Below are 26,431 nucleotides of genomic sequence, written 5' to 3'. Positions count from 1 at the left end.
CTCCCGACCCCCACAGACTGAAGTCACAGAGGTCGCTGGACCATCTCCGTGACTTAATCATAGCCTTACCCACGATCAGTTCACAGCTCATGTTGTCTAATGAAATCTGTTAACCATTGTGTTTCTTCACCTGTTCAATCTCCACTCTCTGGAAAGACCTATCCGAGTGTTCTTCCTCCCCCTCTCCGTGTGCTTCGCCCATTCTAAGAGGTACCACTCTGTCTCAGTTTAGGCTTTGCCAAAACCTGGCTCTTATCATAAGGAGTTGGTGCAGTGCAGTGGTCCCTGCCCAGGATTGTTAGAGAGGAGGTGGTCTAGGTCATTCCACATGTCCCCATTGCACCACACACTCCAATAATCCCATGTTCCACCTTTTCATTTTGCTAAGGCCACCTTTTTCCATTTCTGTCCCCACATTCCAGGTGCTATGAAAGTACCTGCAGTCTGTTGTTGCCCTCCAATATTTATGTTGGAAGATGGTACTTTTTTTGCAGATTTTCTGTTGCGGCTCCCAGACTCTTTATTTTCCTGTTTCAGTTGCTCAAGCATATCGTGCATCTGAAGTGCCTGATGCCCTCGCAGCAGGGCCTCGGCATTCCAGTGCTCGACAGGCTGGGTTACCTCTTCTCTTGTTTTGGTTCTGTTACTTGCCTCACCAATTTTATGGCATTTGGCCTTAGCCATCTCACAGCCACGGCAATAGTTTGCAATAGTCTACCCTTCTTACTTTTATTCTTCTTTCAGGCTACTGTCCCAACCATAGCCTTACGTATTCCAGTCCACCTTTCCCCACTTTCTTTTTTAAAATCCTGTGGCCTGCCTTTACTTGTTACCCAGCAGGTCTATTCCTCATTGAACCCTGTGGGGATCTGAAGGGAAAAGAAAGGGGGGTCCCTAGCTCAGAGTTTGCTGTTATGTTAGATGTCAATTCCTACAGTGGACAGCTCACCACTTACCAAATCAGCCGTCAGGGTCAGCCAGTGCCGTCAGTTTGCGTGCGTGCGCTGTCCCAGCTCTGTGCAGATAGCTAGTACAGCGGACCTCCATAACATTACCCAGAAAGACCAGACTCGGTTCAGTGGCAAAGGCCCTCAGCCAGATTTATTGCCCTTAAGACACAGTATTAGCCACCTGGCTCTATGGTTACATGTAAGCTAATATGAGTGCCCACTGACAAGGGCTCAGCTCAGTCAGCAGCAGGATTTTCTGGTGCCCCCTCCTATAATTTCTCCTTTTATACATTGATACAAACAAGTTACATATTACACTCCTGGCATGAGTGGTTACCAACCCTACACCTTGTTTGCGCTGGTTTGAACAAGACATCTCCATCCATCATCTAGCCTTCTATCTTTGTCCTACTTGGGGTTGGTGTGTTTCTGTACACTCTCCTAGGATTGTGTTTGTTTCCATAACTCTGTTGTGGTGTACCTGTACCAGCCTTCTGGAATGTGCTTACATTAATACCCTGTACCTAAAACTTCTTCGGAATGCCTGGGCTTTAGCAATGCTAGCTATGCATATGCCTCATGAATGTACCAGACAGTGAACTTGTAAGCAAGCAACTGCTTTTTGATAGTCTGACTTTTACTCATAGCTTTTTTTTTTTTGCTGACTTTGGTTCAGGCCTCGCTCCAGGCTCTCTCTCTACTACAGAGGCTAGCAGCATTAGGGTGGGAAGCCCTTAACTAAATCCATCAACCCTCATTTATGTTCTCCATCTTCCTTTCCTTTGGCCCAGAAAACAAATGCCCTCATAGGTAGCAACTAAATGAGAAGCAGAAAATGTGGAAGGCACATTTAACCCTCTGGGATCAGGCACTTAAGGAGAGACTGGGCAGCTGTAGTGTCTTGAACAGGGTACATATGGAAATCCCAACTCCTAGTTACAAGGAGTTCTGAACAATAGGTTGGCCTCATTCCTGAGAAAGCAGCTGCATTCAGGACAATTCAGACTGTTACATTCACATCTGGCTGCCTGGAGCAGAGGTGGTGATGGGTCTGTGGATTAGCTTGTGTGAAGTTATCAACAAGGCAAAAAGATCAGATGAGAACCCAAGACTTTCTGAGGGAAGAATTAAAAAGGAAAGACTTGGGTGGGGGAGTAGCACAAAAGTATTTGGTACAAGTGTGATTGCACGTACCCTCCCCATGATCACTGTGCTAGGAGGGGGAATGTCCCTGTGGTCCTGCTTACAGAAATTTAACAAGACACTGAAGTTATCAAACCCTAAAGGAAATCACAGCTCTTCTGGCAGCAGTTAGGGCAACAGATGTGGGAGGTATCCTCTTCATATCACATAGGGAGTATCCAGCACAGCCACCCCAGCTGCCACCCCGCCATCTGCATGCTCAACTGCCTTGGTTCGCAAGAGGTGACCGACGTGCTTATTCACCACAATGTCCTTCCCCTGCCTGCAATGAAAGGTTAAAGTGAGCAGCTGCAAAATTTAAAGCTTTATTCAATGTCTGGCATTTCTACTGATCCTAGATCTGCAGAATTCTAGCCTGGTCCCCCTCTGCCACAGCCCTGGGCAATAGGACATGTGTAAAACACTTTGGGCCTAATGGTAAGGCTTCTCTTCTGTTGAGAACAGATTTGTATTACTGTAGCACCTAGGAGCTGTAGTCCTGGGCCAGGATTCCACTGTGCTAGGCAAAGCACAAAGACAGACCCTGCCCCAAAAAGATTAGATGTGAGCCTGTTTCAGGAAGAGTACATCTACCAAGGAAACAATGCAATAATAGCACCTTCACAACCATAATCCCTAGGTCACAGCACAAGAAAGAGCTATATTGGCAAATTAAATTCAGGAAATTCATTAGACTTTGTGCCTTCAACACATGACAGGAAAATGAGAGGCAACTGGAAAATGAGAGGCCTAAGATTAGAGCAGGCTGGCTGCAAGAGAGGGGGGAAAGAAAAAAAAAAAACACTGTCAAGTTAAAATAGTTGTAAAACTAAGGAATTTCCTATGGCACTAGCTCCATTTTTCAATTTAAAAAAAAATTTCTCTTGCCCTAGGTATGTTGACTACTGTTTGCATTGGGCTTGTACATAGGCTAGTCAATTTCTCATCAATTGCACTTTAGTTCTTTCTCCCTAGCATATCCAGTGTTGGGCTGTAAGTGCTGCTGAGGAGAATGTTTGTGTTCAAAACTGTATATAATGGGTTTCTATTCTGAAATCATGGCAACATTTCTAGGGGCCCTGGAGGGGTTGGGTTTGTCCATACACAAAAAGGGGAGAGTCAAAGCATCAGCTGACATAGTATCAAAATACACAGTACAGGGAAAACTGTACGGTAAGCAGTATTGCTCAGCTGCATAGTCCATTCAGTGAAAACCTCTGGCCTGGAATGTATTTGAGGCTGCTGCACAACTCAGCACCAGAGAGCACAGAGAGACCTGCCAATATTAATCTTTTTCTCTGTCGTCCCTGGCTCATGAAATTCCTGCAGGGCCTAAGATCCTGAAGATGACACCCTTGGAAATCAAGTTTCTAATCCTTTTTACTTCAGGCAGCTTATGTTCCAGTCTGCTGGCATGAATTCTAATTGTATTTTAAACTGGTAAAGTCTGGCACTAGCTGGGAGTGCAAGTGTGCCACAGTTTGGTGCCTGTGTGACATGCACAGAAAGCTATTGACAGAGGTGATGTTGGAAGAGCTGCGTTTCTGTTATGCACTCATTTCCGCACACTTGTCTGGCTGGTGCTGCTGCACTGTAATACCTGCTGCTCAGAACTGTTTTAATTTACCAAAGCTGAGGGGATGGCCGAGACCGGGACATGGCAATATTGCAAAGAAAGCCAACTTCTCACCTGATGTAGACACCAAAAAACCCCAACTCGGAGATACATTCTGATATTTTCAGGGGACTGTGAGCCCTGAGCAAGTAATTCATTGATGTCTGAGGTGTGATCTTATCCATTAGGATATAGGAGGACCTCTCAGGGCTGTCTTTAATCTTCTCCAGAAGTTGCTTGAGCTCTTCCCCATAGAGATTGTTCCCTGGTAACATACAATCATACATTTCAACAAATCCCCACAGCAGAAGCCATTGGATCCAGTTGCATTAGATGGCCCTGAAGAAACTGCAAATGGTGCAAATGTGAACATCCACCCATGAAGCAACAAGGATGGATGCAATCACCACCCCCTGTAGACGGCACTGGCTCTCCATGGAATTCTAGATTCAATACTATGGGCCTGGTTTCCACTAGTCTGGGTCCTGGGATCCCCTCAGTGATCACCAACCCCAACAACTGCAATCATGAGCACTATCAATGGGTGGGAGTGGGGGGCGCACAGGGGCTGGCCCATGGCTGCAGAACAGCCTGCAGGTTTGAAAGACAGGTTAAAAAGACAAATCTCTCTATGAACAAGAGGCAGGAAAGAAGGAAAACCAAAGCTGACCAGTCAACACAGGATGTTGGAAGAGATGAAGATGCTTGTACTAATTGGGCAGAGACAGAAGGAAGAGTGCATAAGATAAAGTAAACTTGCTGGGTGAGATTTTGTGCTGTGCCCCCAAGAGGTGCAACACAAAACTCACAGAGGGGGAGTGAAGATGGCTTTAAGCCACTTTTGTGTCCTAATGCCACAGCTGGTAAGAGGAAAGCCGAAGTATTACATACACCAAATATGGCGTTATAAGGCACCTTGCCTGTTCCAGGTATCTTACGAACACTGCAATGAAAATACAGAACAAATATCCTAGAGAAGTGCAAAGGCCTGATCCTCCAGCCAGGCTGCTGGGCTCTGTAGCTCACAAATCAAGGAAGCTGAATACCTCCGCCTTCCCGCTGAGGCTTTAGCACATATCGTTCCGGATCAGCAATGGCCATTGCAACCATCTTAGCACCTTCTTCGCCCTAGTGGGAGACAGAAATAGCAACAGCAAAATCCCAGCAGTATTCCTGTCCCTGTTTCTATCTCCAGAACAGCTGGCTATTTGTTCTACTCCAAAACTGAGCAGAAATACCACACCCCGCACAGCAAGTTCACTGAAGAGGCCAGAAAAACACAAAACAAAAAACAACTTGAAGTCTTAAATATGACATTGTTTAAGAGAGGGTTTTTTAAATGCATTTTTCACTACTCTCCTACTGTGCTATAGTTTTTAACTAAAAGGTCACACAATCAAATCAAAGCAGGTGTGAACTAGGTAGGAGACAGAAGTGTTGCTTTATGCACCACATAAATGAGACTACTTACCATATCCAGGGAATAGAGGCCAGTAAATGTTGCTCTTATGCGAGCAACCGCCTCAGCCCGGCTGGGCAGTAATCTCTCCATGACTCCTGGCTGGCTCAATTCCTGCTGAACTTTTTTGGTCCCAGCAAGTTGGGTAGCAATGTCAGGACACTTAACTGCTTTGGACCTTTCAATCAACAACCGTGCCTCCCAGTTCTAAGAGGGAGATATAGCAAGAGTCACTTGAATTAATGTAGGTTCCCTGATCCCCCACATGTATTCCACTTCCTATAGTTAAACATTCTCATGCAGCCCCAGGGGACAGGAAAGGAGCACACAGAAGGCATGCAGACCCGAATCCATGTGGGTCCTTTCCTACTGCTGGAAGAAGCACTAGCAAATGATTAGTAGGTCAGCCTGGATATTCTTCACTGGATTGGCTCAGACAGACAGCTCAGCACTGGTGGTGATTCTACGCTCTGGTGCTAGTCTGGAAGTACCTTATTGCCTAAAGCCTTTTAAACAAGGATAAAAATCCATTTCAGACATGTTCTTTTCCAACATGGTCCTAATGCAATACTTCAGATCAGACATTACCTCTAGTCAGAGGGTTAGCCCTATACATTACCAGTGAATGTGTCCCCTTCAGCTTAGTAAAAGCACTGAACTGACAACAATGTGCAGCAGAAAATTGTTTTGAGAAGAAATCTGTTCATACGCCCCAGATATTCCCCAAACCAGCACTATCCGAATGCCAGGGGTGCACTGAAGAAGCTCAGATAATTAAGGGATTTCCAAGGTAATTTACAAACTTGAGGGACGAATGACCCCGTTCAGGGTAACTGAACTTGGTGTTTGCTTTTTAAATAAAAGCAGTCAGTACCCACCTGTTTGTTATAGTTCTCTGGCATGTAACCTTCTCTGTAATACACCACCGCAACCTCTTGGCCTTCCCTAGAATAAAGACCATCATATCAATCCATCCTCCTCTAGCCCTCAGGCTGTAATACGGATGGCTCTCCCTCCATGTCCTGAAAGCGAACATCTGTGAAGAACAATGCACGTATAGACAGCTCTGTGGGTAATGATTAGCTAGTGGGGCAAGCAATTGACGATGGAGCCAGCTGTGTATGGCACGCATGCAAGGCTTTTCACAGAAGAGTAGCTAGAAGCCTCTGGTTATGCATCAGAAGATCAACAATTTGAGAAATGGAGCGTTCAGAACATACGAACAATCAGACACGAACTCCTTCGACAGCAACAGTTATCTAGCTTTTTAAAGCACCTCCCGTCCCAGTGCACAGACCATCTCCCCTTCTATTTGTTGTTGTGTAACATCCCTGTGGCAACTACAACAATTGCTTCTATGGAGAAGTGACTGTAGGAAAGTTCTGATGTATTTTTAACTACATTTAATACCATCAGTCTTCTGCTCTTGGTCACAGTAAAAGCTAATCACATTTTGGGTGAAATCTTGGCTCTGTTGAAAGTAATGACAAACTCCCGTTGACTTCAATGGGGCCAAGATTTCATCCACTGTCTCCTTGACATCTCCTCACACCCTTGCCAGTGCTCTTCTGCTACTGGTCCCCTTCTCAGCTCTCCTGCACATACTTCCCTTCTCTAGTGAAAATTCATAAGTTTTAAAACCAGAAGCGACCATTATACTGACCTCCTGTATAAGATGGTATGATGGGATAACATGATTTTGGTAATTAATTGATCTTTAAATATTCATGGTAAATAGGCCCAACAGCCTGTGATGGGATGTTAGATGGGGTGGGATCTGAGTTACTACAGAAAATTCTTTCCTGGGTGTCTGGCTGGTGAACCTTGCCCATATGCTCAGGGTTTAGCTGATTACCATATTTGGGGTCGGGAAGGAATTTTCCTCCAGGGCAGATTGGAAGAGGCCCTGGAGGTTTTTTGCCTTCCTCTGTAGCATGGGTCACTTGCTGGAGGATTCTCTGCTCCTTGAAGTCTTTAAACCACGATTAGAGGACTCCATTAGCTCAGACATAAGTGAGAGGTTTTTCGCAGGAATGGGTGGGTGAGATTCTGTGGGCTGCATTGTGCAGAAGGTCAGACTAGATGATCATAACGGTCCCTTCTGACCTTAGTATCTAAGAATCTATGAATTCAAGCCAAAGAACCTCACCCCGCAAACTCTGCATCAAGCCCAAATGCCTCACCAACTGCCTTGTCCTCCTCTCCCTCCACTCCCCCTGGATATACTGTCTGGTTTTCTTCTCTCCAGGACAATCCTCTCCCACCAGTGGCTCTGGTCCCTCTCCAGCAACATCTGGCTCCTCCAGTATGTTGATAGCTCTGGCTCTATCTGCTGCTCTACAGAAGTGGTCCAGGGTAGATGCATCAAGACTGTCCTCTGTTTCTATGGACACCCAGATTTTTCTTTGCAATGAAGAGCCTGGATGCGACACCACCAGCTGGAAGAAGAAGGCCGCACTGTGTGACCTGCCTGCTCTCTGCAGAGCACCAGCTAACACTCCATAGACCACAGTTTGAGAACCACTGTCCTAAAATATTGAAGTTGTTCTTCCCAAATCACTGGAAGAGCAGTTTGCCCTAGATTTGCCATTAAGTCTCAGATATGAACAACTCTGATATCTTGATAATGCAGGTGATCTTAGTATATCCACTCTCCAGTTCAGCAGCTACCACAACACCAAGCTCTGGCTTCACCAACTCTGTACATGATCAGTGAGTAACAGCTGGAGAAGTTAATTATATACCACGTATGATTTAAAGGGATTCAGTCAGTAAGAAAGGAGGAATTCTTGGAGGAAACGTACACATTGTTTGATATGATATCTCTGATTAAAAAGTCGGGGGTATGGGACACACACACAAAACTGTAGAAACATCAAATGTGGAACTGGAGAGAAATGAATGTAGCCACATAGCTAAACTTTGGGACATGACTTGCCCCTTTTATGGTTGGACAGAGTCATGCACACTGAGGACCTGCCCAAAACAAATGATAATAAGCACCATATTTGGATTTTGTGAATGTCACACTATAGTTTCAACAGTCTGACCTGTGTCAGGACTCCAGGAGACTGAAGAGCAGAAATAGTGAGACCTTCTCCAACTAATGAATAAGATGGAGGTTACAACAACTGAGAAGAGTAAGGGAACAGTGCTTCCTATGGTGGCACTAATAACCATGCAATAAAGTTCTCCCAGTAAATGTATGTTCCCATGAGCAATGTGTCACACTGCCAGTAAGCAGAAGAGTGCTCTTTGGGGCACCCTTTAGGACAGTGTTTCTCAACGACTGGTCCGTGGACTGGTGCCGGTCCCCAAGATCTCCCTGACACACTTTAAGAAGGCAGTAAAGCCAGTGCCTGGTACCAAAAAGCTTGAGAAACACTGCTCTATAACAGCTACGCTGTTTTTATACACACACACGAACAAAACATGCCATCCTGCCAGGTCCTCAGGGCTGTGGTTCAGAAGAGGGAATTTATGCCTCCATGTAAAAAAACAAAAACAAAAAAAACAACCCAGAAACGGTTTCTAAAACCATTTCAGTTCCAGTGAATCCAGGATAAGCAAGCTCTGGATTTCTTATTGAAGAGGATAAAAATGTTAAACCTACTAAAATCTCAAAAGAGAGGGATATGCCACCAATTTGGACTGAAAGTTGCCATTTACTGTGTGTGATGTGAAAAGAATGTCTCAGACCCACCTCTGCCAATCTGGGGTCACACATCTGTGTCTAATGCCTGTTTAAGAACACAGCAGAATGCTGTGGCAGGGCCTCGGCAAGTACTTACATGTACAGTCTCCTGTCGTTATCTAAAGATGCCTTTTCAAACACATCTTCAAACCGTCTCCGGATCACCCGGATATTCCTTTGAGAGAGGAGTGAGAGTCATTGAACTTGGCAAAGAGACAGATATCTGCAAGCGAAATCACAAGTGGAATCTACATCCCCAATGGCTTTAGAGCCCTAGAGAAAAAGGGCAAGGCTTGCTGGCTTCTCTTCCCTTTTTCCAAGGTAATTTAACTCTAATAGATTTTCCTCGGCACCCAGAGCTCTTAAATACTGGCGAGGAGCCAAGGTAATGAAATTAAAAAGGTCTATGTGGCTGGCCCATAATCAAGTGTCCCCTTTCCATCAAGGAGATTGTCCCCATCACTCCTGCCCATCGTATTAATATACATAGCACAAAATAGATAAAAAAGCAGAAAGATACATCCCTAGGTTTTCATACCACTGTAACTGGACTAGGATCCTTTGAGAAGTCACTATAAGGATAGAGAATTGTGATGGTCTTAGGTCATAATTTAGATTTGAAGGGGGGGAGCGGTTGAGGGTATAAGGGGAAGTGAGGTGGTGTACAACCAAGCCTATTATGAACAGAAATATTCCCCTGTACTGTTGTGACCCCCCAAATACAATAGCATTGCTCTAATACAGAAGGACCATCAGAAAGTATCAGTTTTATTCTTTGCTCATAGTCTAAGACAGGGGTAGGCAAACTTTTTGACCCAAGGGCCACATCTGGGTGGGGAAATTGCATGCAGTGCCATGAATGTAGGGCTGGGGCAGGGGGTTGGGTTGCGAGAGGGAGTGCAGGGTGTGGGAGGGGGTGCGGTGTACAAGGGGGCTCAGGGCAGGGGGTTGGGGTGCAGGAGGCGTGCAGAGTATACAAGGGGGGCTCAGGGCAGGGGGTTGAGGTGCAGCAAGGGGCTTGGGGTAGGGGTGCGGGCTCTGGCCCGGCCTACCTGGAGCAGCTCTGGAGTTGCAGTGATGCGCACCGAGGCCAAGGCAGGCTCCCTGCCTGCCTGCCCACCCTTGCCCCATGCCGCCACGAGAAGTGGCCAGCACCACATCCCTGCTGCATCTGGGGCAGAGAGCTCCTCGCATTGCCCTTGCCTGTGGGTACCTTCCCCGAAGCTCCCATTGGCTGGGAACGGGACCTGCCAATGGGAGCTTCAGGGGAGGTACCCACAGGCAAGGGCAATGCGCGGAGCCCTCTGATCTCCCTCCCCCAGGGGCCACAGGGACATGGTGCTGGCCGCTTCTGGGAGCGCCACAGGGGTGGCAATGCTGCAGGCCAGATCCAAAGCCCTGAGGGGCTGGATCTGGCCCATGGGCTGTAGTTTGTCCACCCTGGTCTAAGAGCATGTCTATTGCCCAAACTGAAATGCTAAGTAACCCTAACACAAGTGTTTAAAAGCACATTGGATTTTTAAATGCTCAATTTTAATAATCTAAGATAATACTAGAAAGACATGCAAGGTTTTTTTGTTTGTTTTTTAAAATGAGTTATGTGATCTGGGTCCTTGTAAAGTGGGATTAAACAAATTATTTCATCCTAAAACGTTAAACAGTTACCTGGTCCACAGCTCATTTTCTATGCAGCGTTGGTCAAAAATATTCCTTTCGGTGTCTGCAACCAGGAACACCACCACAGCCCTGAAATATACACCCCAAGAACTGCATCAGAGCCTGAAACACACCCCACACAGAACTATGGACCTCTAGCTAAACATTTCATCTTTTAAATTCACTTTGGTGGTGTGTGTTGCTTGCATGGCTTTCCAACTGATGTTCTTTGCTAGTTCCTAGTCCACTGCTAAAAGGCAGTGCCAGATGCCGTGTTCTTACTGAAAAGTAGCTCTGGGCAGGAGCACAAGGGGAAGAAATAGGAGGATTCAAGAATGGCTACAAAAAGTCTTCTACCAGTACAAGTCTTTCATGCCTTTTAGGGAGTACCTGTGGGCAGCTGGATACTGTGTAATTTTAAAGAAAACAGCGTATGGCCAACCCAGTAACTTTGTGCTCTGTTTCAGAGTAGCAGCCGTGTTAGTCTGTATTCGCAAAAAGAAAAGGAGTACTTGTGGCACCTTAGAGACTAACATCCGATGAAGTGAGCTGTAGCTCACGAAAGCTTATGCGCCAATAAATTTGTTAGTCTCTAAGGTGCCACAAGTACTCCTTTTCTTTTTGTGCTCTGAAGAACAGAGATCCTCCTTCTCTGGGATGGTAGGGGAATTAGAGCACTACAGAGTTAAAAGAAATGTTGTATATATTAAATAGATCCCTTTTAAAAGGTGCAGTTCGAGAAATAAATGTGTACTCATCCTGACATCTTCCCACAGGCTACTCCTCCCTTACCTGGTTGAGCCATAGAGTTCCCAAGCTTTCGCAATGCCCAAGGCAATCCCTTTGCATGGATTATTGTCCAGTAACTTCGAAGCTTCCTTGGACTTCCCCAAAACATTCAATATGTGCCTGTGATATAAGAGAAATAACAAAATCACATGATGATCCCAGCTGACCTAGGATTTGTAAAACAGAAGTTCAGAGAGTTTGTGGATATTAAGAGGTTATGACAGGGTGACAGCACAAGACACACAGAGCATGCAGACTGATGGTTTGCTGAAACCTCCTCACTGGCTAAGCAATGAAGTATCCGGGACTGGCCTTTGTTTCAAAGGGGTTCCCTTACCGATGCACAGCAGTGGTTCTCGAAGTAAGGCCTCCGAAGCTGGCAGCAATGGTGTTTATTTCGATTTGCTTCAGTGCTGGAGTGCCATCTGCACCAAGGTCAACCATATAATCTGAGCGATTTATTCCTAAGAACACTGACTGAACGAGAGGGAAAATAAAATGCAAAATATAGCACACGGCCATTCCTCCACATCTCTGACCAGCATAGTGAGGCACCTCACTTGCCACAGGCCACTTTGACAAATTCACTTAAAAACCCCCTTTTTTAGGGCTGCAGCCAGCAATCTTCACTCTTGTAAAGTAACCACTGGTGTCAAATAGAGTTTTGGCAGAGTAAAGACTGTTGGTTGGGTCCTTAGCTTATTTCCTGCATTTATTTGGACAGACATATGAAACCCTTATCATTTCCCTCTTTCATATACATCCCATGGCAAGAAAAGGTAACTGATGTAACTGTGCTACAAAAGAAATTTAACAGCACAGGAAAGCCCTTAAGTGCTACTTCTGACCCAGCTACATTGAACTGGAACTCAGCAAAATGCTCTTTTGAGACTTTCAGAAGACAACATTAGAAGTATGTATAATCACGGTCCTCTTTCACACAAGGTTAGACTGCTCCCAGCAATACCCACCAAAAATACTTAGAGGCATGATTGCTGAACGGTCTCATAAAATGGGACAAGTTACTCAAGATACCATAATCTAGAGAGTAGCCCTATACATCCTCCTACTGACTGAACAATTCAAAAATCAACCTGTAGGAGAGATCTTTCAAATTACCAAAAAACCCCAAACTTCCATTATGAAAGAAAGGAGAGTGGCTGCTAATGGGGCGGTGGGAGGGGGAGAGGAGGGAAGAAGGGGGAGACTACTTCCTGTGGGATACCTGAGCCAACCCTTCTTTCAGAACTTGCTTGTAGATTTTAAAGAGATGAGCTGTGAAGTCATCCACTTTGATGGTGCTAGAGAAAAAAAGAGTATACCAATCAATTTACTTTACTATAAGGGAGATAGATTTCCTCAGGTAAGGGCTTTATTTATTATCTATTACATGGTGGAAGCTACAGGATACACTCCCCAGCACAATGCACAGGACTGTGGTCAGACCATGCTCTTGAGCATTAGTAAGGGCTGCACAAGCTCAAGCCTCACCTAGAGCATTTACAATGTACCCTTGTGCCTAAGGCAAGAGTTTCAAGTGGTCAGATAACCCTTATCCACACACACAGCAATAGGGACCCTGATAAAAAGCTTCTCTGTGAAGAAGGTTCAGAGACTCATACAGTTAAAGGTCAGAAGGGACCGTCATGATCATCTAGTCAGTCGGACCTCCTGCATATCGCAGGCTACAGAACCTCACCCACCCACTCCGGTAATAGGCCCCCTAACCTCTGGCTGAGTTACTGAAGTCCTCAAATCATAGTTTAAAGTCTTCTAGTTACAGGGAATCCACCATTTACACTAGTTTAAACCTGCATGCGACCCAGGCCCCATGCTGCAGAGGCTCTCCCTCCCATACTCTCCCTCTGCAGCTGCCAGTGTGAATCTCTGTGAAGGAAGAGAGAGAAGACAAACAGAAGATAGAGAAAAGCAGCAAAGATAAAGACCAAAAGTCTCCCCACTCCCATTGGGGTCTGGTATAATAATTTACAGTGCAAATTCTGGGGGCCACCACCAAATTCACGTTTTGGTAGTTTACTGGCTGGCCATGCTGCACATCACTGTACTCACCGCTGTATAACCCTTCTAGAAAGGGCCCTGGCACAAACTACATGTATGTTCTACTCCAAACAACTGGATTACTTACTAGCAATAAGTTGTTTACATAACACACTACCCTCACTTCCCCTGGCCAAGGGGAATCCTGGGCCTGGCCACATAGCTACAGGTATCAGCTACTAGGTTGGGGTGTGCACGTCTTTTCTGGCAAATGTCCATTTAGACAGCCCTGCAGGTTAGATGGCACAACCTTTAGTCCCTTTCCTCCCCCCACAAGGGTCAGAACAGATCAGTCACGTTGCCATAGTACAACAGCTCTTTGAACATACAAGGTGCACCCTCAGCTCCCCAGGATTACTAGACAGGTAGGGATAGCAACAGATGGAGCTGAAAGTCTGACAGAATTTTGGTCCAAAATTTGGGGGAAGGCCCAAGCATCTTGTCTTTGTGGAATATTCTATTACGTGGTCTGGCAATCAGAACCTGCAGCTCTCAGACCCTCCTGGCCATGCCAACAGCTGCCAGAAACAAAACCTTCAGCGAACAGCGGTACAGACAGCGAGATCCCAGTGGTTAACACTGAATTTAAGTCTCAAGCAGGCTCCCAGGTGGGAGGATAAAGTCTGTAAGACCATCTGAAGTGGAGCATATAGTGGGGCAAGAGAAGCCCTACCCATACCCCATTTTCCCATATACATCTTTTGCAAGGCCCAAAGAGACCCAAAACCCTTACTGAAAACAGCTAAAAAATACTAAACTTAAATAAGAATGTAGAGTCTAATGCACCTAACTACTTATGAACTACTGGCAACCATTTTATAAAAACTAATGTGGTGGGGAAAAGGAGAGGTTAGTTCTGTGACCAGTCTGGCAGACAGAAAGCGTAACCTGTAGCAGAAGTGGTGTATTTATACCCTGTCTGTAACCTGAAGAACTTGAGGGACATCCATAAACTATCAGTAGAGATGACTGAGGGCAGCAACTCAAGAAGTAACAGCAAAAATGGACTAAGATTAAGAGTGATAGAAGCTTTACATTTAAAATATTTGTTTAGTTAACATATACAGTACAATACATACCTAGCAAGAGTGCGTTCCAGGAATTCCGCGTTCTGGCTAATAGCATCCACAAGTAGGTTAAAATCTTGCTGAACAGCATAGGCTTGTTCAAAGATGGTGCTTGGTACTACAGATGGGAGCAATGTAAAGGGAGCATAATTCACCACCTGCAGATAAGGGTCCAACAATGGAGAAGTCAGCCATTTTCCTCACACTTCCTTTTCCTAACAGACTGGGCTGAAATCCTCTGAAAGTGTGGCCCAGCCAGTTCTCATTTAAATGAGTCCCAATTTAAAACTGACATATTCTAGACTAGATCCTTACTTCATTTGTCCTTGAACAGACTTTCCTTCAGTACACCACAGGTTGCATTGCCTGAACTTTGGCATGTCTACTTTTGAGTGTTTCATTTTACAAAACTTAATATAATGGAATTTGAGTTGGGAGACCTCAGTAGCAACTCCATAGTTACAGCTGTGTTGAACTTTTCATTTAACGGAGTATAATCTCTGTTTCCACTTTAATGGTAGAATGTAGTCTCCAGATTTACCACAAGTACTGTTCAAAGAACAACTGAATTTTATAGTATATCCAGTTCTGAAATTTATCTCTGAGGGTCTCATTATTTTTGACTCACTTTGGCTACTCAACTCCAGTCACTGCAAATTCCAGACTCGATACACTTCTTCACTGAAACCACATCCCAGGCATAAGCCACTTTGAAAACAGCAATTTTATACAGGACAAAAGTTATTCTCCTTGTTTGTCATAACCTTTTGTGCACGCCAAGAGAAGCCAACTCCTCTCTCAGAAGCCAATGTGTATGTCTGCTCTGCAACACTACCTCCTCAGCATCAAATCCTAGAATTCCCTAGGCCCCGGGGTGGACAAATTACAGCCCATGGGCCAGATCCAGCCCACCAGCCATTTTAATCTAGGGAGCGGGGTCTGGGGCTTGTCCCACTCCAGCCAGGGAGCAGGGTCAGGGGCTGCTCCGTGCGGGTCCCGGAAGCAGCAGCACGGGCCCCCTCTGGCTCTGACGCATAGAGGCGTCCAGGGGGCTCTGTTCCGCACGCTGCCCCTGCCCCAAGCACCGCCCCCCCGTGGCCAGGAACCACGACCAATGGGAGCTGCAGGGGTGTGCCTGCGGACGGGGCAGAGCACAGCAGAGCTGCCCAGCCACACCTCCGCATAGGAGCTGGAGGGGGTACATGTTGCTGCTTCCAGGAGCCACTGGAGGTAAGCACCACCCGGAGCCTCCACCTCAAGCCCCAACCCCTATTTGGTGAGCATTCATGGCCCGCCATACAATTTTTATACTCAGATGTGGCCCTCAGTCCAAAAAGTTTGTCCACCCCTGCCCTAGGCAGATGCTGATCTGCGAGAGACTGACTGGACAGCAGAGCCAGCATAAAACACAAAGATACATGGCAGAGACATACTCCACAGCATCACTGTCAGTCATCTCTAGTCTTCCTACAGCCTGCCCATGGAGATGCCAGGCAACTAGCCAGCCTTCAGCCAATACACAGTCCCTCTCTCTTACAGGCTGCTGGTGGACCTGATCAGGTCCACAAGCAGGATCCTGGTCTGACAGACCCTGCTTATAACACACGAGTTCCCCTCTGGCAAGTTACAGTAGGTTCACCAAAGGGAGAAGTTGCCTCCCAAGCAGAGCTGGTATCCCTGCGAAGTCCAGGCCATTTAAGGTGACACCATCCTCTTCTCCTTGTTCAGTTGTGGTGGTAGCTGAAGGTTCCTGAAAAGCAGAACCTCCCACTGACAAACTTCTTGGGATTTACCAGAAATGAGCTCTGCTCAGATATTGGGAGCACATCCATCACACCAGGACTGGCCCTGGGGAGAGTGAACACACAGCACTGACATCCACTGTTAAGCCACCACATCCAAACCTCATGTTTTCTCATGGACAAATAAAACAGATTTTCATAATGCAGGTAGATCTCTCAGTAGAATATCTTAGTCTGACCACAGTTGGTATTATGGAGTGTGGTGAAAGCTTACTCTGCTATTGTCTCAACTCTGGTTAGTCTCCTGTGGAGCTGTGCAGTTACTGCAAAATATTGCACATTTCATGACGACTCAATAAACAAGCCTCATCACCTGCAACCATCTCCCTCCCAAGACCTTGTCCTATGGGGCAGAAATCCTGCTGAATCATTTGATCCTTTTCCAAGAATCCATTATTTCTATGTGAGAACACCGAGTAGTTAAATAAGCCGAGCTTACGTCGGATGAATTGGAATCCTCTTTGGTCCTCATCAGAACTCCTTCAAGCAATGCTGCATCCACAGCGATCGCAGCTACCTCTGGAATGAGCTGCTCATTGTGCAAAACATCTTCCCATAGGGCCAGGTGGGCAGTCATTTCAAATACTAAAAACAGAAGAGAAGTCACTCACAGGACGGGGAGGGAACAGAGTCCAGTGCTCTTTACCTGTACATGGCCTAACCTTTTTTGCTTAGTAGGTGATGGTGGTGGGGTGTGAAAGTGGTTGTTTTGTTTTAAATTAGACCAGATGGAACTGCAATTTTCTCCTAGCTTTAGCAAGTTCCCTTCTGTATTGAATTCTGGTCTGGATAGCAGAGGTGATATACGCAGGGTTGTTGAACAGGCTCTTAGCATAATATAGGCCTTAGTCAGCATTCCTTACTCAGGCAACACTCACACTAACTTCCCTGTGACATTTGCCCAAGAGCCAAACAGGTCCTCAGGACAGGCACTGTAACTATCTTCCTGGGGCTTTTGACCCAACTAATTGTTCTAATATCACCTATTAAACATAACAGATGCATATTTAGAGGGAAAGGTATTGCCAGATATAGAAAAACTGTTTCTGTGGGGAGAAGTAGTAAAGCAGATACTCATGTTTTCATGACCCTTAGAAAACTGACTTAGCAGAGAGGTCAAGGACTAACCCAACTCTCCTATCTGCTCTACTGATTGGTACCTTGTTTGTGACCATCCAGAACATGGTTAGGACATAGCCACGTGCTTAGGAACTATACTCTTTTTACCATACTTGTGAACAGGGCTGTAACACAAGTATCAGGCTCTCACCAATTTGTAATTTCTACCATGACTGCCAAGCTGCATCTGTGTAACTTGCCCTCAGCTGCCAAAACAGTTTGGCAAAAGTACCTGAATGCTCCAAGAACCACATTTTTGCACCACAGAGGTACGATTGAGCAAGGAAATATCATGCAGTGTTGATGCACTGAAATATGTTAGTGCTGTAACTATATCAGATGAGCATGTCACCATTTCTAATTACAATGAATACAGTCCTACATGGTGCACAGAACTGGTCCTGCCAGGGCAGGCTTGAGGCCTACTGATGAGGCAGCGTGTATGTGGGAAGCTTGCATCATCATTGCTCAGGTTGTACTATCTCTGCAGATAAACAGATACCCCTCAGGGCACAGATCGCGGCTTCTTTACGTGCCGTACAAAGCATTGCTCACGTTTATTACAGCACTCTATAAATGTAAGGGAAGTGTCAATAGAGCCTTTCAAGGCATAACGTCACCTGGAGAAGCGTCATGTTGGAAAGAGGACAAGCCTACAATCGCTCTATAGACACCTGCTTTAGAAAGGAGTCAGTCATTTAACTGGTCAAGTTGAAACAGACATCGGTATTTAAGGTGCGTGCGTCTCAGCAAGGCACACAAAGCCCAGTGAAGGGCTTCTCGTTGGCCACAGGATACCGCACCCTGGGCTGTGTGCCATTTTGTTTATAAGTCTAGTTGATAAACAATAAGCCATTTTAAATATACCAGTTAAGTTCGTGACCTATTCATCCAAATAAGCCAGTCCTACTGGAACAAAGGGGAAGCCCCCCCAGGGCAGCCGCCTGGAAGTAGCAGCCCGGCGCTTTGCACAGCCGGGCCCACCTTACCCACAAAGCTCGGAGCCAGCACCAGCGTCTGGCTTGCTCCGTTACCCGCCCTCAGCGGGTCACGGCCCGTCCGGCCCCGCCTGACGCCGAGCGGGGCCCGGGGAGCGTGTGACCCGCTTTCGCGCCTGCCGGCCCGCGGGCGCCTTCTGCCCGGCCCGCACCATGGCCGCGCCAGGGCGGCCCGGGGCAGCGCTGTGACTTACCCCGGGCAACGCTGCGCGCCCCCCCAGCCCCGGGCCGCCGGGAGGACCCGGCCCGAGGAGCGGACGGACCCGGGGGTGGGGGCAGAGCGCGGGACGGCGCGGCCCCGCCCCGCGGGATCCCTCACCTGAGGCCGCCACTCGTCAGCGGACCGAGCCCGGGGAGGGCCCCTCCCCCACCTGCCAGGGGAAGCGACCGGCCCCGCCCCCTAGCCCCCGTACCTAGCTCGCGGCACCGGCCGGCTGCGCGTGCGAAGGGAAATGTGCTCTTGCTCAGCTCAACCCCTGATTGGACACGCCTCTCTCAGCGCCCGGAACGGCATCGAGCGCTCGCCTTCTCCCATGATTGGCAGGAGAGTGGGCCTATCACCGGGAAGTAAGGAGGGCGGGCGAGGTCGCCAGTCAGGGCTGGACTCCGGACCAGCTACAGAAGGAATCAATCGTAAGCGGGAGGCGTCGCCGCCCTCCCCTGCGTACTCAGGTGCTCAATGCGCCTGCGCCGGGCTCTCAGTCAGGCCCTCACGGCGCTTGGCGCCCAACAAGGGCTGAGGAGCAGTGGCAGGGCGCGAAGCCGGGGGCCGGGCTGGCCTCGTGCTCTGATCCGCGCGCGCCAGGCTGCAGCCGCCGGCCGCTGGGCTCTGGCCTGGCCCGGGCGGGGCGCCGTGCCTTGCCAGCCTCGCTGGGGGCTGAGCCAGCCCCTCAGGGTGCTCAGGCCCCGACGATGCACATCGTTAAACACCCCACTCGGTGCCTGCCGCGGCAGCGTCTCCCCCCAATGCCCTGACCTATGCGAGTTGCTGGAGGCCACCGGGCGAGCAGAGTCACCCCTCGCTCTCCGGCCCACGCTGGCCAGCTACCAGCGCTTCAAATCCACGTCCTCGACGGCGACCTCTCAAACGCAGCCTTGGACCGGCCCATTTTTGTCCCACCACGATCGTCTTACCTGGTGAACCCAACACCCCGTGTGCAGCCGCTCCGTTCCCGGAGCCCAAGCTGTCCTCGTTCAACCCTGGTCCAGGCACTCCTGATTCCCTCCTGCTCGCCGGCTGCCAAAGTCTGGAGGAGGGGAGGCCTGCTTAACGGGACTTCTGTGGTCAGCTGAAGCAGGGTTCCCTGCGTATCATCAGCCCTTGGAGTCTATCCCCTTCTCCTCAGTTCGATGTCCCCCCGATACCTAGAGAGACAAGGGGAGGGTTGGTGAGAGAGAGAAGCTTGCAAGCTACAGAGAGCCCTTCTTCAGGTCTGGGAAAGGTCTCCCTGATACCTACACAGCTTTGCTTCATGCTTCCAACTTCTCTCACTACTGAAGAAATGTGACACCAAATTTTTTTAGCATAGGCCGACATCTTGGGACAGAAAATGATCCACAGGCCGAGAATAGGTTCCTCCGTGGGCCCAGTCTGGGATGCTGTGTCTAACACTGAACTTTTTCTTTAAAACTCTCAATGTTGCTATATGACTGATTCAGCTCCATTGGGGCTAGAAAACGTGGGAGCACTAACGTAGACTGACTGCTGATGCTTTCACCACTGTTGTCCAACTCTGCTTAAAGCAGGTCTAGCTGACACAAGGCTAAAAATACAGGCAGCGAGTTTATAACAGCACTCCCACCATTGGAGGGCACCAGCACTACAGCAATTGTGGAAGATTTGAAAGAAAAAGCTCAGACACTAGCCAGAGAGAAAGAATCTAAGCAAAACCAGCAGCTCCACAAATTTCTGCTCTTTGCAGTTCATAAATCTTCATCTATTGAATTTACCCTGAATAGATAAATGGTGAGTGGTGTCTCTCATGAAGTAGGTTTTCCTGTCAATGAGGAAAGAATGAAAGGGGTGGGGGGTTTAGGACTTTTTAATGATAGTGTGGCTCCTAAGAACACCCAGGGAAGCTCGGCCTTAGAACCATACAGATGGGTGAAGACTGTGTTGTTACCTCTGAGGTCCATACATAGTAAGAGATCTGTGAATGATCCAAAGAATCAGCTGAGCAGATTACTTCAAATAGCCAGCAGGTGTCAGACCTAAGTAACTGGTGTCAAGCTGCTTCCAATAATCACAAAGGTCATGATGCAAGTATTTCACACATGGCAAAAGACAGCACTGCAGAGCCATCCACGCCACATCTTGCTTCAGCCCCATCAGGATCATTGGTCTGTACTTCTCTGATCTCGTTGCTTGTAAGAGCTCTGATTAAGCTCATGAAGGACCAAGCAGTGACATTTACAATAGCCACCATCTGGCCAAGAAGACTCTGGTGTACCAGTTATTGGTGAGCTACTGCTCTATCACATGTCATGGATCTTCTGTTTCAAAGTCTAGTGCTGCACCCCAATCCAGCAGCCCCCATTTTGTCATTCTGGTTGCTGCGAAGCACATATTAACAAGGGGGTATTATACTATGATGAAGTAACAGATGCCATTACATTTTTCAGGAAAAAATCCTCATATAATATTGTCACGGAGTGTGGGGGAGTCCAGGCCCTGCACCCCTCTTCCTGGGATCCACTGAGACTCTCAGCCAGCCAGTAAAACAGAAGGTTTATTGGACAACAGGAACACAGTCCACAACAGAGCTTGTGGGTACAACCAGGACCCCTCAATCATTTCCTTCTGGGGGAGCAGGGAGCTTAGACCCCAGCCCTGTGTTCCTCCACCCAGCCCCAAACTGAAAACTAAACCCACCCAGCAGGTTCCCTGCTGCACTCTCCGTCCACATTCCCGGGCAGAGGTGTTACCTCCCCCTCCCCGTCCTGGCTCAGGTGACAGGCTCTCAGGTCTCCCATCCCCAGGGCACATTCCCAGGTCAACACTCCCCCCTCCCTGCTGAGTCACATTGTCACAAATATATGTCAGGAAAGGGAGAAAGTTTGAACACAGGTGCTATGAGGAAAAGCAAGAGTTAATCAAAGGCTCGAATCCCTGTCATCTGGGAAGTCCTGCAAAAAAGAAGGGGGCATAAAAACTGCGTCTTCTTACTCAGCAGGTCTGCTTTGTGTATATCAGAGCTAGAGCTGCTGGTGACAAATACAAGCTTCTTCTATTAAGAGCCAACCACAGTTGTAAGGCATGTGGCAATTCTCCAAAAAAGGCAATTTTTTGGAGTTTAATGTACCCACCTTACACCCACCCACATCATATATCATTTGAAAGCTTATTTTATGTATGTTTAGGTAAGGCATGATGTGGAGCTGTCAAGTGATGCTGTAAGTGAAACAATGGTACCCAAAAAGAGAAAGTGTCATTTTTTGCACAGTTCCAGAAATACAGCAACATGATTGAGTACAGCTTTTTACTGTTTAAGTTAATTTCAACACCTTAACATGGTGTTTTATTGGTTAAAGCTACCATAGGATAATGTGTTAAAAGATTTTTATTGGTTTTGCATGGGCAAGTATTTTTTTCCCAGGATTGATTAAGCTGTTTAGCGTGTGGCAAGAATGACCAATATCAACATTTTCCAATATACTAACATGAAATGTTTTCGCATTGCATACAGTATTCTTAATTGTCAAAGTATCTCACATGTCATTCTAATAGTTTTTTTATATTTTCAATTGAAATTTGCTGACCAGATCAATCTCAGACTGAAGGTTTCAGAGTAGCAGCCCGTGTTAGTCTGTATTCGCAAAAAGAAAAGGAGTACTAGTGGCACCTTAGAGACTAACCAATTTATTTGAAGGTTGTGCACCAGCAGCATAGATTGGATGCCCGTAGTTTGTCCTGAACAGTGGGTAGATATAAATGTATGTGAATTCCTAATGTAATGCTTCTCCATTTGTAAGCTTTTGTACATACAATGTAGCATCTAGGCTGCCTGGTTGAAGGTTTTAATTTGTAATGCATGCAGTACTAGCCTTTGAAATATTCTAGAAACTAGCTTTTAATTTAGTGATATTTATGCACACTTAGTGTTAGAGATGATCATACAAAGCTTTATATTGGGCTACAATCAAAGTGCTCACTAAACAAAAATGGCAATTTTGATACTAACAGTCCTAATTTATATCTAGATTAGCATAAGCCTGTTTACTTGTACAAAATGAAAAATGGTGGTAATGGTGACAGTAATGCTAACAAGATACTTTGAGAATTTTAACTCTACAGGAAAGTTACACTATATGAAGACATGGAGTATACACACCCCTTAAAGCTTACATCAAAGAGAAAAAGATTCTCTACAAACTTTGAAAAATGTTTGTCAAGGAAATCAAAACAATACAAAACTGTCCAAAGCCACCAATGCTGGACAGAATTCTGTGATGCTGGCAGCAGAAGCCAGGAGAAATTAATAGTATTAGCATAGGATGCCTTTTCTAGTTTAGATGATGTGCCACCAATACGCTATGACAGGGCCTGCTTTCAGAAATACACAAGAAAATAGACTTTGACACATGTCAGAGTTGTAGTGAACCCAGGAAAGAAAACAGACAATCTGATCAGACAGTATCATATTCACCCGCTTCCAGAGTACGCACATCTTCCAGTGATTGGTCCTGTTGCATCATTTGCTTGATAAAAAAACACACAACACAAGAACCCTAATAAAATAGAAACACTGTAGAGAGCAACCAATATCAGGGAGGCAGCACCTCAAAGAGGAGATGATGATATGTTGTGCAGAAGAATACCTGTGGAAGACTTGATTGCTAAGGATGCAATTTATCACTCAACATGCCTTTCTTCCTACTTGAGTAAAATGAATCTAAAAGACATAAATTTATGAATCTAAAACTATCTAGTTACACTTCAACAATACAGTCATCTTATGACACCGCATTTCAATCAATTGATTGAAAAAATTTATATAATATCATTATCCAGCAAGAAGGCTCTTCTATCCAAGCTGCTACAAAGATATAAAGCCCTACTTCTCTCAGATGTAGAAACTGCAAGCAATTCCAACAGCAAGATTAGAAAAACATTCTGGTTCTGCAATTTCATTCCATGCACAGCACGAACTAGGCAAATCTATCTTTGTTCTATAAAGTGCAACAACATTAGCTGATGCTATCCAAGCTACTAGTAAGCTGAAGAAGGAATTTAAGACATCCAAATGTTTGGTCGATGTTCTTCTGGTGAGGGAGCCTGATGAATAGCTTTCAAATGACTAAGTGGTTTTGTATAATGCCACTTCAATCCTTCAGTCTGAAATAGCTAAAATGAAAGCCTCAGAATATTATCCAAAGCCAGATGATTGTGGTTTAGAGAAATCATCTACTTTTGTGCCCCAGTTTGTGCAAGAGTTTCTTTGTCCCTTCGTTGATGGATAAAAATGTATATAATTCACCCAGCAATGAATACCATCTTTCAGAAGACATTCAAATAATTCACCACTGCACATAAACCTTGCTGCACCGCTACACCATGAGTCTGGGGCCTGTAATTTAATTGACAGGCTACACCTCCACTGATATCAATTATGATGAACGGAAGCAATTCATCACTAGTGCTGCAAAAACTGAAGTAAAAAGACTCCAGGGAGATGTGTTCATTCCAAATGGAATTGTATCACTACATGCGGATGGAAATCTCATCCATGAAGGAGATAATATAATCAACATGGAGATCCTTGACTGAAATAATATCTTTCATTCAATGGATAGAGTGGTATTTCAAGAACAGTCTCCAGATAGTCCAGCATCACAAGAAATATCACTGAAGTGTGGGGAAAAAAAATGTCACTCTCCCCGGGCAGATTCTCTTATGCAGCGTTTGAAAAACCAAAAAATGTCCAGCACCAGTTCACCATGAAAAATACTTGAGAAAATCAACTGTGTCTGTAGTCAGAACAATCTTCCCTGCACAGAACTGTATATACCAAGAGAATAAAGAATGTGGCAACCCATGATGATGATGACTAGAAATGTCACCAGTGCTGTTACATTTCAATGATGCCTGTACGTATTTATTATTAGATTTTTTTTTTTACCCTTTAGATTGTTGTTGTGATACTCTGAGGTCAAAAGAAATCCAAATTTATGTCTTAAAATAATACATAGTCATTAAACAGAAACTAATGCAAATATTTCAAAGTGGTCATTTTAATGTGTTGATAAATAATGACACTATCCCTGTTTTTTATGGTAGGGGCACCACTTGACAGCTCCACAGCAAACCTCATCTTCAAGTACACACAATAAGCTCTAGAATGATATATGATGAGCGTGTGTGTAGAGAGGGTACATTAAACTGACCAAATCAGTGGTGTCTGCTGCTCCTTTATATCAGATGAGAAAGCTGGAGTCTATTTTGCCTCACACGTCAACAGAATTATTAACTAAGTTCCATTTGCAGCATCTTAGTGATTGGTGATGTGTGGACCAGAAGTGTTCTAGATGGAACCTGTGTCATTGGCATGTGGGGTAGATCAGTTTTTAATTTGTAGATTCAGCACTTTGGAAATGGAATCAGCGAGACAAACCTGGAGCTCCGAGATGCCTATTGTGAAGTTACTAGCCATATTCTGGATCAAATTCAGCTCTGGTGTATGTGCTCCCAACTCCCAGTGAAGTCCAGTTAGCGGTCAGTGAAGTTAATGGAAGGTATGCCCATTTACCCCAGGGCCAAAAACCAGAAAAAGGTTCTCTTACTCCACAATGAGCGTGTCCCCACAAAGAGTTATTCCAGAATAGCTGGAGTGCTTTAAATTCACACCCTACCTCACTCCGGCTGGGGGAATAATTTCTCAGGTAGACAAGCCCTGCACCTTGCCAGTCCCTAGGGCCAGTGCGGGCAGGGAGGCACTGCGCAGAGCTTCACGCTCCCCTCGTTCCCCTTCCCAGGGCAGTTAAACCGCAGAGACCCCCACGGAGGAGGAGGGAAGCTCAGCCTGATGCTATCAGCTCTCTCTTCTGAGCTGCTCACGTGGCCCTTTGCTTACTGCCCACCCCAGGCGGTTTGGCCCTGTCTGGGCGCCGGGGCGGTACTGTGCCACGTAGCGCATGGGGATGGGGGTGCCACTTGGCAGGGAGGTCTCCTGGGCAGGGCGCTGACTTGGGAGGCTGGTACCCGTGGAGGGGCCCCCTGGCTGCAGCCCCCCGTGGGAACAGACCCCCCCCCCGCTGGGGGATGAGCGCCCAAGGGAGAGGGGAGTCCCAGGCGGAGGGGCTGGCACCGGGAGGTGCGGGACCCTACCTGACACGGGGAGTCCCCGGGCGCTGCAGGGGGGCGGGAGGCAGAGTCCCCGGCCAGTGCCCCCCGGGGGGCCGGAGGGGGGGGGGGGCTGAAGCCGGAACTCCATCACAGTGCCGTATGACGTCACCCCGCGGCGCTGTGAATCATGCTAATGTCACGCAAATCCCCCCCCGGGGACCCGGAAGCGGCGGGTGCGGGGGCAGCAGAGGCCATGAGCCGCGGGAGGGGCGGAGCCTGCGGGTGAGAGGGGCGGAGATCGACCCCCAGGGGGCGGGGCAGGGCAGCAGGGCAGGGCCTGGGGCAGCTCTCCCCATGGGGCTGGCGAGGTTGGGGTGCACGTGGGGCAGCTCTCCCCATGGGGCTGGCAGGGTTGAAGATGCATAGGGGGCAGCTCTCCCCATGGAGTTGGCAGGGTTGAAGATGCATAGGGGACAGCTCTCCCCATGGAGCTGGCAGGGTTGAAGATGCATAGGGGACAGCTCTCCCCATGGAGTTGGCAGGGTTGAAGATGCATAGGGGACAGCTCTCCCCATGGAGCTGGCAGGGTTGAAGATGCATAGGGGGAAGCTCTCTGAAGGTGGCTGGTGTGGTTATGGGTGCACGTGGGGCAGCTCTCCCCATGAGGCTGGCGGGGTTATGGGTGCACATGGGGCAGCTCTCCCCATGGGGCTGGCGGGGTTATGGGTGCACATGGGGTAGCTCTCCCCATGGGGCTGGC

At 47.0% G+C, this 26,431-nt stretch overlaps 1 protein-coding gene across 4 annotated transcripts; it reads right to left on the bottom strand.

The window, feature by feature from the left end:
- Positions 1-1,074: 1,074 nt before the first annotated feature.
- On the bottom strand, positions 1,075-25,925 carry GSS (glutathione synthetase). 4 transcript variants are annotated; one of them, XM_077831803.1, is made up of 15 exons: positions 25,714-25,924; positions 19,524-19,754; positions 18,803-19,004; positions 16,712-16,857; positions 14,483-14,628; positions 12,571-12,646; positions 11,683-11,822; positions 11,349-11,465; positions 10,566-10,646; positions 8,998-9,075; positions 6,085-6,151; positions 5,219-5,413; positions 4,794-4,875; positions 3,823-4,012; positions 1,075-2,415 (listed from the first exon to the last, which is right to left on the bottom strand). In XM_077831803.1, exons 4-15 carry the CDS (start codon positions 16,847-16,849, stop codon positions 2,292-2,294), a joined length of 1,434 nt encoding a protein of 477 aa, XP_077687929.1. In that variant the 5' UTR covers positions 16,850-16,857; positions 18,803-19,004; positions 19,524-19,754; positions 25,714-25,924; the 3' UTR covers positions 1,075-2,291. The 4 variants fall into 4 exon arrangements, with proteins under 4 accessions (XP_077687929.1, XP_077687930.1, XP_077687932.1 ...); XM_077831804.1 differs by lacking the exon at positions 18,803-19,004 and having other exon boundaries at positions 25,714-25,925; XM_077831806.1 differs by lacking the exons at positions 18,803-19,004; positions 19,524-19,754; positions 25,714-25,924 and adding an exon at positions 18,709-18,790.
- Positions 25,926-26,431: the final 506 nt, after the last annotated feature.

The sequence above is a fragment of the Eretmochelys imbricata genome, chromosome 13 (assembly GCF_965152235.1).
Source record: "Eretmochelys imbricata isolate rEreImb1 chromosome 13, rEreImb1.hap1, whole genome shotgun sequence".
Lineage (NCBI taxonomy): Eukaryota > Metazoa > Chordata > Testudines > Cheloniidae > Eretmochelys > Eretmochelys imbricata.
This window is presented reverse-complemented; position numbering and strand designations above follow the sequence as displayed.